Consider the following 13310-nt stretch of genomic DNA (forward strand, 5'->3'; position numbering starts at 1 on the left):
AGTTTCCACAGTTCATTGCTCCCATAACAAAAATCGTTTTTAAGTCCAGAATGAATATCAATCACATGGCCCAAAATTTCTCTTTTTAGACAGAATTCCCTTATTAGCAACTAATAACATTTCTTGTTTTCTATACATGGACCTAATTGTTTAACAGAATAAATAATGAACTCCAGACTTGTGCTTTTGGACAAAGATTCTTGAAAAAAAGAAGTCAGTAGATCAGGAAACATATATAATTAGATAAATAAAATGTTTCTAATTCAGTCTTCAAATGAAAGTTATGAATATTTAATTTTTAAGTGTTATTTCCCTCAGCTTGCTTTGTGCCTTTTTTTAATTTTCTAAATATTTATTTTGGGTGGTGTCAGATCTTATTTGTGGCACAAGGAATCTTTGTGGGCTCTTCAGTAGGGCTGCGGGGTTTCTCTCAAGTTGTGTTGTGTGGACTCCAGAGTGTGTGGACTCTGCGGCACACAGGCTTTCTAGTTGAGGTTCACAAGCTCAGTAGTTGCAGCATGTGGGCTTAGTTACCCTGAAGACATGTGAGATCTTAGTTTCCTGACCAAGGCTCAGACCCACATTCCCTGCATTGGAAGGGGGAACTCTTAACCATTGGACGATCAGGGAGGTCCCAGATGTACCTTTAAATTTAGTAGTTATAACAAAAATGTTTTGGTTAGGTATTGGAAAATAGCATATCACCATAAGAATCTTAGAAACTTATAGCACCTTTTGGGGAAAAAAAAAAAAAGGAGGGAATGATTTTCCAATACTAGGCATCATAAACTGTGCCCTGTAAACTGAGGTGCCTTCTTGAAATCCTCAAATACTATTAATGGAAATAACTGGAAGTAAACTTTTGTTTACTTAGGTCAGGAGGGGCGGCCCTGAGGAGATACCCCTCGTCCAAGGTAAGGAGCAGCAGCTGCACTTTGCTGGAGCAGCCGTGAAGAGATACCCCACATCCAAGGTAAGAGAAACCCAAGTAAGACAGTAAGTGTTGTGAGAAGGCATCAGAGGGCAGACACACTAAAACCATAATCACAGAAAACTAGCCAATCTGATCACATGGACCACAGCCTTGTCTAACTCAGTGAAACTAAGCCATGCCCTGTGGGGCTACCCAGACAGACGGGTCATGGTGGAGAGGTCTGAGAGAATGTGGTTCACTGGAGAAGGGAATGGCAAACCACTTCAGTATTCTTGCCTTGAGAACCCCATGAACAGTATGAAAAGGTAAAATGATAGGATACTGAAAGAAGAACTCCCCAGGTCGGTAAGTGCCCAATATGCTACTGGAGATCAGGGGAGAAATAACTCCAGAAAGAATGAAGGGATGGAGCCAAAGCAAAAACAATACCCATTTGTAGATGTGACTGGTGATAAAAGCAAGCTCCAATGCTATAAAGAGCAATATTACATAGGAAACTGGAATGTTAGGTCCATGAATCAAGGCAAATTGGAAGTGGTCAAACAGGAGATGGCAAGAGTGAACATCGACATTTTAGGAATCAGAGAACTAAAGTGGACTGGAATGGGTCAATTTAACTTAGATGACCATTATATCTACTACTGTGGGCAGGAATCCCTTAGAAGAAATGGAGTAGCCATCATGGTCAACAAAAGAGTCTGAAATGCAGAACTTGGATGCAATCTCAAAAATGACAGAATGATCTGTGTTTGTTTCCAAGGCAAACCATTCAGTATCACGGTAATCCAAGCCTATGCCCCAGCCAGTAATGCTGAAGAAGCTTAAGTTGAATGGTTCTATGAAGACCTACAAGACCTTTTAGAACTAACACCCCAAAAAGATGTCCTTTTCATTATAGGGGACTGGAATGCAAAAGTAGGAAGTCAAGAAACACCTGGAGTAACAGGTAAATTTGGCCTTGGAGTACAGAATGAAGCAGGGCAAAGGCTAATAGAGTTTTGCCAAGAGAATGCACTGCTCATAGCAAACACCCTCTTCCAACAACACAAGAGAAGATTCTACACATGGGCATCATCAAATGATCAATACCAAAATCAGATTGATTATATTCTTTGCAGCCAAAGATGGAGAAGCTCTACACAGTCAGCAAAAACAAGACCAGGAGCTGACTGTGGCTCAGATCATGAGCTCCTTATTGCCAAATTTAGACTTAAATTGAAGAAAGTAGGGAAAACCACTAGACCATTCAGATATGACCCAAATCAAATTCCTTATGATTATACAGTGTAAGTGAGAAATAGATTTCAGGGACTAGAGCTGATAGAGTGCCTGATGAACTATGGATGGAGGTTCATAACATTGTATAGGAGACAGGGATCAAGACCATCCCCAAGAAAAAGAAATGCAAAAAAAGCAAAATGGTTGTCTGAGGAGGCCTTACAAATAGCTGTGAAAAGAAGACAAGCAAAAAGCAAAGGAGAGAAGGAAAGATATAAGCATCTGAATGCAGAGTTCCAAAGAATAGATAAGAGATAAGAAAGCCTTCCTCAGCAATGAATGCAAAGAAATAGAGGAAAACAACAGATTGGGAAAGACTAGAGATCTCTTCAAGAAAACTAGAGATACCAAGGGAACATTTCATGCAAAGATGGGCTAGATAAAGGACAGAAATGGTATGGACCTAACAGAAACAGAAGATATGAGGAGGAGGTGTCAAGAAGGCACAGAAGAACTGTACAAAAAAGATCTTCACGACCAAGATAATTACGATGGTGTGATCACTCAACTACAGCCAGACATCCTGGAATGTGAAGTCAAGTGGGCCTTAGAAAGCATCACTACGAACAAAGCTAGGGGAGGTGATGGAATTCCAGTTGAGCTATTTCAGATCCTAAAAGATGATGCTGTGAAAGTGCTGCACTCAATATGCCAGCAAATTTGGAAAACTCAGCAGCGGCCACAGGCCTGGAAAAGGTCAGTTTTCATTCCAGTCCCAAACAAAGGCAATGCCAAAGAATGCTCAAACTACCACACAATTGCACTCGTCTCACACGCTAGTAAAGTAATACTCAAAATTCTCCAAGCCAGGCTTTAGCAATATGTGAACCGTAAACTTCCAGATGTTTAAGCTGGTTTTAGAAAAGGCAGAGCAACCAGAGATCAAATTGCCAACATCTGCTGGATCATGGAAAAAGCAAGAGAGTTCCAGAAAAACATCTATTTCTGCTTTATTGACTATTCCAGAGCCTTTGACTGTGTAGATCACAAGAAAGTATGAAAAGTTCTGAAAGAGATGGGAATACCAGAGCATCTGACCTGCCTCTTGAGAAATCTGTATGCAGGTCACAAAGCAACAGTTAGAACTGGGCATAGAATAACAGACTGGTTCCAAATATGAAAAGGAGTATGTCAAGGCTGTATATTGTCACCCTGCTTATTTAACTTCTATGCAGTGTACATCATGAGAAACCATAGCCTTGACTAGACAGACCTTAGTCGGCAAAGTAATGTCTCTGCTTTTGAATATGCTATCTAGGTTGGTCATAACTTTTCTTCCAAGGAGTAAGTAACTTTTCTTCCATCTAGTCAAGGCTATGGTTTTTCCAGTGGTCATGTATGGATGTGAGAGTAGGACTTTGAAGAAAGCTGAGCGCCAAAGAATCAATGCTTTTGAACTGTCATGTTGGAGAAGATTCTTGAGAGTCCCTTGGACTGCAAGGAGATCCAACCAGTCCATTCTAAAGGAGATCAGTCATTGGTATTCATTGGAGGGACTGATGCTAAAGCTGAAACTCCAGTACTTTGGCCACCTCATGTGAAGAGTTGACTCATTGGAAAAGACTCTGATGCTGGGAGGGATTGGGGGAAAAAGGGTAAGGGGACGACAGAGGATGAGATGGCTGGATGCCATCACCAAATCAATGGGCATGAATTTGGATAGACTCTGGGAGCTGGTGATAGGGAGGCCTGGCGTGCTGTGATTCATGGGGTCAGAAAGAGTCGGACACGACTGAGCGACTGAACTGTACTGAAACTTTTCTTAAGGTGTTGGAGATACTGATATTTTGTCCTGAAAAGCAGGTCTTAGGTGGTATTTGCCTCAATCAAGGTGACAGTAGGCTAGCTGAAATTACTCTCTGGTAGTTGTGAAGAGACTAGAGTTGAATTAGAAGAATCTGTCATCAGGGCCACCTCTTTATGCCATCCATTGGGATGTCATGTCCAGAATTCACTGAAGGAAACCATATTCAGTAAGAATGCTTATGGAGGCAGGGAATAGCTATAGGTCATAGTTTAAAATATTCAAGCTTTCCTACGTTTCAGGCAGGAAAAAGTTTGTTCCTTCTTTCACCCTAAATCTGAGGTTTTGCATAGCAAATGCAGGGGTGTATAAATTATTCAGGGTAGTAGTAATCTTTGTATTGACCTTAAAAATCTATAGATTTCTTTCTTGAGCTTTTTGTCCCAAAATAATTCTGTTAAACTTATCTTCATATTTATTTTCTGTGTGAGAAAAAGTAGCATATAAATTCTTAATTATAAGCATATTTTTGCTTATTGAATTTTAGAAGTATAAAAGTATTCCTTATTTTGTAAAACAATGTGAAGTGTCAATGGAAAATTAAATAAAAATTAGCTTATTTGAATAGCCACTTTCTGGAAAGTGACACACATTTGGATAGTGTCCTTCTATTTGATTATATGAGATATCCAAAGTGTTTTCTATAATTAGTTTTATATCTTTGAGAAAAAGTTTTACTCTGTTCACAAGTAAGGATTAAACTTCATGATCCCACTTTGCTCTTAAGATTTTAAGTTTCCCTAGGAATAGAAATTTTCCATAAACTGGATATCGTTTTATCAGCTAGAAGTGCTCACGGCAACACAGCTTGAACATCCAGCCAACTGATAGCAGATCCAGGAAGGCACTGTCTCTTCCAGGAGGCCTCACAGAGGACTGAATATTTTAGAACAAATTTTGTTTGTGCATCAGAGGCTTCTGGGCCCAAAACTGTCATATCTAAAGTGCCTAGCATACAAGAGGCACCAAAATCATCAATTAATATCTCAACTAATCCTTTATGTCACAGAACACATTTCATGATGATTGGCAAGTCACCGGTTTATTAGGATAGAACTGTGTAGAGCAGCCTTGGGAAACCCTGTTTCCCACTTGTGGTATGACAGGCATTTATTACCAAGACGACTTCAATGGAAAACTGGCTCAGAAGGTGGTTACACATGAATTTTCCTAGGAGTTGGAGAGAGTTGAGTGATAGAAATAAAGAACCCCTGAGTGATCAGACAGCAATTCCAATTTTCAGGTTACTGAGAAGCAGTGGCTTTGCTACCCTTTGAGAACCTGGGATCCGAGAGGAGGGTTGAATAAAGAATGGTGTTGTGACAGCTTAAACCTAGCCACAAAACACCAGCATATTTTAAAGGGAAAGAGTGAACACATTTGGCAATAGAAGCTAAAAATTGAGAGACTACAAATTAAGGCTCTGCTTGCCCAGCCAAGGTAATTCATTCTCTAGTTTGGCACTGGCCACTCCATTATTTCCCCTTGTACTGTTCCTATCTTCTGCCCCCTATTTAACCCATGAAACAAAGGTGATGGCACTTTCAGTTGCTGTAAACATGAAGCTGCTGAACAAATACTTCACATAAGGATCTTCACTGTGGCTTTCAATCTTCCAACTATATTGTGGGAGCTGCCCTTCTATTTCGTGTCTCCTTCAAGGTTATTGAGAGTCAGTCATCCCCCCAGATAACAGCATGGTGTGAAAAAGAAACCTTAGAGACAGCAAGCTTGTTATAGAATTTAACCTCTGATACTGGTACACAGAATTAGATGACATGGACTGTTATTCATCTGTTCAAAGGTTAAATTACCTGTGTAAAAAAGTAAGCAATATCATAAGCTCCTTTTATATGTTCACATTAATTAGGCTCACTTCAGCGATAGGAAACTAAGATTCTAATTAATAAGAATTTAAACTGAAAAGATGTGCTGGATCCACTCCCAGCAAAGGTTAATAATGAATTCATGTGCAGTTTTAAAATGTGACAGTTTTCTGTAAAAAATGCCGTTTTCAATAAGCAAGTTATCTGTAGAGATAATTTCTAAAGAGTGCACAACAGTGACACTAATTTTAATTGGTCTTGTCCTATTGATGAGAATAGGCCTGGATCTTGCCAACTATTCTATTTTTCTGTAACTTCCATTTGTTGGTTTACTCTTTATTTCTTCCTTTTTTCAAAGATTGGCAAGTATAGAGTTTTCAAGAATCTGGGCGTGAATGCAGTTTTCTTTTACAAATGTCAAAAGTTTTCACTGTGTATGTCATTACTTCCTGTGTGTCAACAGGTTGATTCACGAAAGGCTGCAGCAAAACAAGTCTATCAGGTGCAGGATACATTAATAGAAAAAAAAGGCCACAGTGAGAGAAGTGCTGAGTCCCGTACACCAAGGAGAAAAGTGCAAGAGGAGAAGAAGCTGACTGGATTGTTTAACAGTGAAACAGTGCGGGTAAGAGGTGCTTTCTTGTTGTCTTCCTTAAGGTTACATTAGAATATGCCCTTTGGGAATAAAGACTTTTATTTTCTCCTGAGGACCAAGGTTGCACAGTTGCGCTAAAAAATAAAGTACAGAAAATATCCTATCCGGCAGATAAATCCAAAGCAGCCAACACCAGTTATCACAGAAACAGAATGACAGTGAGCACCTTTGCCTGCAGATCTGATTCTTTCTTCAGCCTGAGAATGTAATGAAATGTACTTGAATTTGTTATGCTGTCTGTGACCCGAGGGACTCACCGTATTCCACACTTTTACGTAGACTCCTCCAGTGTCCAGCTAATCAACAGGTGTGAGAGTGTCCTTGTCACCATGCTTGTACTTACTATTCTTTCTTTATTATTTTGGCTGCACTGGGTCGTCCTTGCTGTGTGCAAGCTTTTTCTAGTGCAGTGAGTAGGGACTGCTCTCTAGTCCTGCTGAGCTGTGGGCTTCTCATTGTGGTGGCTTCTCTCATTGTGGTTCACAGGCTCTAGGGCACACGGGCTCAGTTTCCTCACAGCATGTGGAATCTTACTGGAGCAGAGATTGAACCCCTGCATTGGCAGGCAGATTCTTAACCACTAGACCACCAGAGAAGTCCAGTTGTATTTTTAAATGGCATATTTTTTATATCATCCAATCATTTCTTTGGCTAGTGACTCACCTCTAGCAGATGACTCATTCAAGCAACAGCAAATCTTTCCTAATTTAACCTTTTTTGACAAGAGGCATACAACGTATTTATATCTGCAGTCAAAACATTTTTTCCCAGAACACCCAACATTTTATTATTTAAATAACATCATTTTCCCCAAATGACTTGAGTAGTTTATAATATGAAACAAAATAATTCAATGCCCCATCCTTCTATTTCTCCCCCACCCAAAGAAAGAAAAACAAATTGGTTAATCAGCCAACTGGGATGTTAATTGCTAAAGTGAGCACTGAATTTGCCTCTGAACTTCTTGGCAGACAAGGAAAAAATTAGAAGCATACTAGGTAGGCATTTCTCATGTAACCAGCAAGCATACAAGTTTATCGAGAGAGAGAGAGAGATGCTTTTTTAGTACTAATAGGAGTCTTTTGTATTTATTGTTATTAAAACAATGGTAGCATCATTTGTTTTCTGTTTTCTTTTTAAATTGATAATCTACTTCAAATGAACAGAAGTTCCCATTTATAAAATTTTATAGTTTTATAGTTCCCATTTAGAAAATTAAAGACAAATATTACTCAGTGACAAAATTTAAGAGATTCTTGAATGCTCTTTTTCAACCCTTAATGGGCACTGGTATCACTTGAGTATGTAGTAGAGAGGGATATAAAAATACTGATGCCCACATTCCAAGAAAAGAAATGGATTTGTTTTCATTGGGGTGGTAATGCGACAGGTGTGTATAGATTTTATCACTCCTGAAAGTTCTTTGTTCCTTTTCTCAGTCAGTCCCCTTCCCTCAGGGACAACTTATGTTCTGATTGTCGTCACTAAATCTAGTTTTGTTTAAATCTGGGTCTCCTGCGTTGCAGGCAGACTCTTTGCCCCCTGAGCACCCAGGGAAGCCCCTCACATACATGTGGTCGTATGGTATGCCCTCTTTTCTAGCTTCTTTCACTCAGCATGGTTTCTTGAAATTTCTCCATATTATTGCACCTACCAGTAATTTGTTCTTTTTCGTGTCGAGTAATATTACATCATAATTTGTATATCCATTCTTCTATTAGTGGGCACCTGAGCTTCCCCTGACCCTTCTTGTTGTTGTTCAATTGCTAAGTAGTGTCAGACTCTGACTCCATGGACTGCAGTACCCGAGGCTCCTCTGTCCTTCACTATCTCCCGGAGTTTGATCAAATTCATGTAATTGAGTCGGTGATGCTATCTAACCATCTCATCCTCTGTGGCCCCCTTCTCCTCCTGCCCTCTTCCTGATCTTTCCCAGTATCAGGGACTTTTCCAATGAGTCAGTTCTTCGCATCAGGTGGCCAAAGTACTGGAGTTTCAGCTTCAGCATCAGTCCTTCCAATGAACATTCAGGATTGATTTCTTTTAGGACTGACTGCTTTGATCTCCATGCTGTCTAAGGGATTCTCAACAGTCTTCTCCAGCACCACAGTTCAAAAGCATCAGTTCTTTGGCACTCAGCCTTCTTTATGGTCCAACTCTCACATCCATACATGACTACTGAGCAAACCATAACTTAACTATGTCAGCAAAGTGATGTCTCTGCTTTTTAATATGCTGTCTGAGTTTATCATAGTTTTCCTTCCAAGGAGCAAGCATCTTAATTTCATGGCCACAGCCACTGTCTGCAGTTATGACACAGGTCCTTCTATGGATATGTTCTGTTTGTCCTGAGAAGTGGAATTGCTGGGTAACAGGAGAGATGTATGTTCAACATTATAAAAAGCTAACAGATACTTGCCATTTTATACTCCCACCAATAATGTATACAAATTCCAGCCATTCCACATCCTCCCTCCGCACTATTGGTGTTTGTAAGTCTTTCTAGCCATTATAGCATTGTGTGTATTAGTATCTCATAGTGATTCCAGTTATCATTTACCTGATAACTAATCATCATGAGCACTTTTTCCTGTGTTATCCACTCATATATGTTCTTTTGTGAAGTGCCCTTTCAAGTGTTTTTATCTTTTATTTGGATAATTGTTTTTAAGATGTAGGAATTCTCTACATATTCCACGTCCCCTGTTCAATATCTGTATTGCAGAAATGTTCTCCTTGTGTGCATCCTGCCTATTTAGGCTTTTATGAACAGAAACTGTTCGTTTTTATTTGAAATTCAGTCTATCAATTTGCCTGCTTGAAGATCACAAAGTTATTTTGATATCTTTTAGAAGATCTATAGTTTTAGCTTTCATATTTGGGTCTATGAGCCATCTCAGATCAATTGGGTATAGTGTGAGTGACATAGAGGTTGACGTTCATTTTTTCAATGTTGTAAGCCAGTTATCCCCACACCGTTTCTTTATTATTTATTTATTTGGCTGCACTGGGTCTTAGCTGTGGCATGTGGGATCATTTCCTGACCAGGGAGCAAACCCAGGCCTCCTGCTTTGGAAGCACAGGATCTTAGCCAGTGGGCCCACCAGGGAAGTCCCAGAGTAACATACTTAAAAAGATTTTTCTAATTTAATTTCTTTGGAGCCCTTTTCAGAAGTCAGCTGACTATATAAACATGGTTCTATTTCTAGACTCTCTTTTTGGTCAGTTTATTTGTTTATCCTTAGTTCTGAAATCAGGTAGTCCTTCAGCCCCTTTCTTTTCTTCAAAGGTGCCATGGCCATTTTAGATCCTGGTCCCCTCCATTAAAAATTTAAGAATCATCTTGTCAAATTCCACTAAACAGCACAGTGGGATTTTAATTGGGACTACACTGAATCTAAAGATCAGTCTAAAGGGAACTGAAATCCCAACAACATTCAATTCTCCAATGCAAGAACTTGACACTTCTCTCGGTTTGTTTCTTTAAACAGTATTTTTAGTGTAGATAGCCTACACTGCTTCCATTCAAATGATGTCTCAGTATTTTGGTTTTTAATCCTATTATAAATGTCATTTTTCAAAAACTTCATATTCCAGTTATTTGTTGCTGGTATATAGAAATGAAATTTTAATGCCCTTGTGTCTTGAGATCTTCCTGCAATTCACTTCATTAGTTCTAGTAGTTCTTTTGTATCCTTAGGATTTTTTACATAATCAATCATGTTTTCTGAAAGTTTTCTTCCTAATGTACATGTCTTTCATTTCTTTCATGTCTTATTACACCTGCTGGGATCTCTAATACTATACTGACTATTCAGTGTAGTAATGAGTTGGCATCCGTTTTATATTCCTCATTTTAGGGGGAAAGCATTCATTCTTTCACTATTAAGTATGATGTTAGCTGTAGATTTTTCCTAAATGCCTTTTATTATCAGGCTCAGGAAATTTCATTGTATTTATAGTTTACTGAAGAATAAGTTTTAGTCAGGAATGGGTATTGTTTTTTGGGATGTGTTCAGATCATATAATTTTTCATCTTTACTAGTATAATAAACTCCACTTAGTTATGATGTGTTGTCATACTGAATTCAATTTGCTGTTTTTCCATTATAGATTTTTATATTTCCGTTGATGAGAGATAGTGGTCTGTAATTTTTTGTTTCAGTATCCTTGTGTGATTTTGTTTTCCAGTCACTGTGCAAGTTACATTAGAGGGAAGTATCTATTTTCAGAAAATGTTTCAATAAGATTTGTCTTTCATGAATGAGAGTTTAGCAAGAAAACTATCTAAGTCTATAGTTTTGTTGTAAAATTTTAAATTATGAATTTACTCTCTGTCACATGATTATTAGATTTTCTTTTTCTTCTTATGTCAGTTTTGGTAACTGATCTGTCAAGGAATTTGTCCATTTCATTTAACTTGTCAAATCTGTCAGCTCTGTGTGGTTCATAATATTCTTTTGTACTTTTAACATCTTCAGTATCCTGGTAATGATAACTGAATTCATGTTGCTTTATAGTGACATGGTCCCCCCAGTCCCAAACCCTGGAAAGCATTGGTCTGTTTTGCATCACTGTAATGTTGTCATTTTGAGTATGTCAGTATAAACCAAATTATACACTATGTAACTTCAGATTGGCTTTATTTCTTTCCCCATAATGTCTGTGAGATCCATCCAAATTTTGCATCTATTGATAGCTCATTCTTTTTTTATTGCTAGGTGGTATTCTGAGGTAGGGATGTAGTGTTGAAGAACATGTGAGTTTCTTCCAGTTTTTTTGCCTTTTGCCATTTATGTCTAGTAGTTCTCAGTTAATTACTAAAAGCAATGTTTTCTAGTAAGGAGGATGTGAGATGCTGCTTATTTGCTATCCCTTGCTTAATGCAAAGCAGTGGTGGTCAGTAGGGCTGTGTACCAATAAAACTTTACTCATAAACAGGCAGTCAGTGAGCCACTTATCCAATCCTACCATAGACTGTCTTTCCCAATCAGAGCTCTCAGGAAGACAGCTGAGGGTTAAATCCTTCTATGAGTGCTTTCCCATTTGACATCATCTGTTGTTGCTTAAGGAGAGACAAGGTATATAGGTCACACAGGAGAGGACTGTCTTGAAATTTCAATAGTCGACTTCTATTTTTACCTAGATGGGGACTAACTAGATCATTCGTTTCTACATGTAAGTTAAGTTGTATGTAAATACAGTTTAAGTTAGCTTACCTGTGGCTCTTCTCCTTTAGAAATATTATTTGATGGTATATTTCTTTGTGAAAGAACTATGCTTTATTGGCCTACTGGAATAACTATTAACTCATTTTGCCTTTTTAGTGAATTAAACTGACAAAACTTTAGGAAACTCATTCGTGTGACTTTCTTAGTTCTCAGGCAGCAGTTTATAGCTATCTCAGTAATTTCTTAATGGAAAAGCTGAAGAGCCTTCAAGACATCTCTTTGGGCATGGTAAAACTAACTTGTATAGACTGATTCCCTTTTGCATAGGAGGTTAGAGTGAGCATCTTTTCTCAGGTCAATTTCTGAACAAATAGATTTTTACCAGCTGTCTTCTTGAGGTCTGTTATGGGAAGATATTGGTGCTTGGGCAGGAAGCTACAGTGGACAGGCCACTGGCTGATACCACACTATGTGGGTGCACAGTCCACAGGTACCATTGTGCCCCAGTGCTTCTAGCATCTTTAATTATTACTGACCAAAAAAGCCTTCTAATGATGACTGTTCTTAGCCCCATCAGATTAAGCCTGGTTTTTTTCTTGCCCAAAAAAATCATTATTTTCTTATGCTATCTTATCTTTAGACTATAAATTATTTAAGAAATAGCCTATTTCTTTGTTTAAAAGGTCCAATCAAATTAGCCAGATTGATTGTTTGATGCTTTATAAATACTTAAAATCCAGAACCTAAAAATAACTTCTCAGGAAAAATAAAAAAGCACATAAAAACTTGATCTTATGTAACACATTTTATTTAGCATTCTTAAAGAGTACACTAAAATACTTGGATAACTCAAACCTAACATATAATAAATATGTCTTTTCTCATAGGAAAGCACAAGAAGAAGACAAAAATATTGTGAGTCTCAAGAATTTCAAAATGATGTAAAAAGTTCTCCACACGAATCCAGCCGTATACAATTCCCAAATTCATTTTATGAACCCCATCAAGATTTTACCAATCCAGATATGTTCAACAAGTCAAGCTCTCCATCTTGGTACGCAAACAGTTCTACAAATGGTATGGAGGTCACAGAATTAGACAATTCTACAGGATTCTGGTTTACAGTGTCCCAGTTTACATTTAGCGAAGAGATAAAAGTAGATATATGTTATTATGCCTTCACCATTATTTTTCTTTTGATATTAGTATGTCTTGCTTTATATTTTCTCTGAAGTTATCAAATAAAATCCTTTTGATAATTTAAGTTTCTAGCTCTTCACAGGAATGCTGCATTCTTATTTCAGGCTTTTCTCCCAGACATTTTCAAGGTAATTGGCTTATAGAAAGAGAGGAATGCTTTATATTAGAAATGATGTAATGAATAGGTAAGAATAAATAAGATAAAATACTTAAGATTCAGATCATCGAGGAAAACTAGAAAAGGGGTTAACCTATTTTTGATCAAAAGAGTGATCTGTAAATTAAAATATTAATGGAGGCAAATTTATCTTAGAAGTTTTTTTTTAAAATAAATTGACAAATGTTTCTAAAAGTTTTATATACTGATATACTATCAAATTGTATACTATATGTAGTATATATATAAATCTTCTATACTATATAAATCAATCTTCTAAAACAC

The 13310-nt window shown here is 37.8% G+C and overlaps 2 protein-coding genes across 8 annotated transcripts in view; one reads left to right on the plus strand and one right to left on the minus strand.

Annotated features, from left to right (window-relative positions):
- Window positions 1–12932, plus strand: part of VRK2 (VRK serine/threonine kinase 2) — a 106861-nt gene extending 93929 nt beyond the window's left edge. For 3 of the 4 annotated variants that reach the window (XM_040224883.1, XM_040224884.1, XM_040224886.1), the window contains 3 exons: window positions 875–973; window positions 6306–6467; window positions 12556–12932. In XM_040224883.1, coding sequence (XP_040080817.1) covers window positions 875–973; window positions 6306–6467; window positions 12556–12900 — 606 coding nt within the window. In that variant the 3' untranslated portion in view covers window positions 12901–12932. Of the gene's footprint in view, window positions 1–874; window positions 974–6305; window positions 6468–11218; window positions 11257–12555 lie in introns of all 4 variants that reach the window. The other variant, XM_040224885.1, reaches the window with a different exon arrangement.
- The window catches only part of FANCL (FA complementation group L), an 85436-nt gene continuing 84580 nt past the window's right edge, over window positions 12455–13310 (minus strand). For all 4 annotated transcript variants that reach the window (XM_040224887.1, XM_040224888.1, XM_040224889.1 and 1 more), the window contains one exon: window positions 12455–13004. In XM_040224887.1, the coding sequence (XP_040080821.1) occupies window positions 12969–13004 (36 nt within the window). In that variant the 3' untranslated portion in view covers window positions 12455–12968. The remainder of the gene's footprint in view (window positions 13005–13310) is intronic.

The sequence above is a fragment of the Oryx dammah genome, unplaced genomic scaffold, assembly GCF_014754425.2.
Source record: "Oryx dammah isolate SB20612 unplaced genomic scaffold, SCBI_Odam_1.1 HiC_scaffold_25, whole genome shotgun sequence".
In the NCBI taxonomy this organism is placed as follows: domain Eukaryota; kingdom Metazoa; phylum Chordata; class Mammalia; order Artiodactyla; family Bovidae; genus Oryx; species Oryx dammah.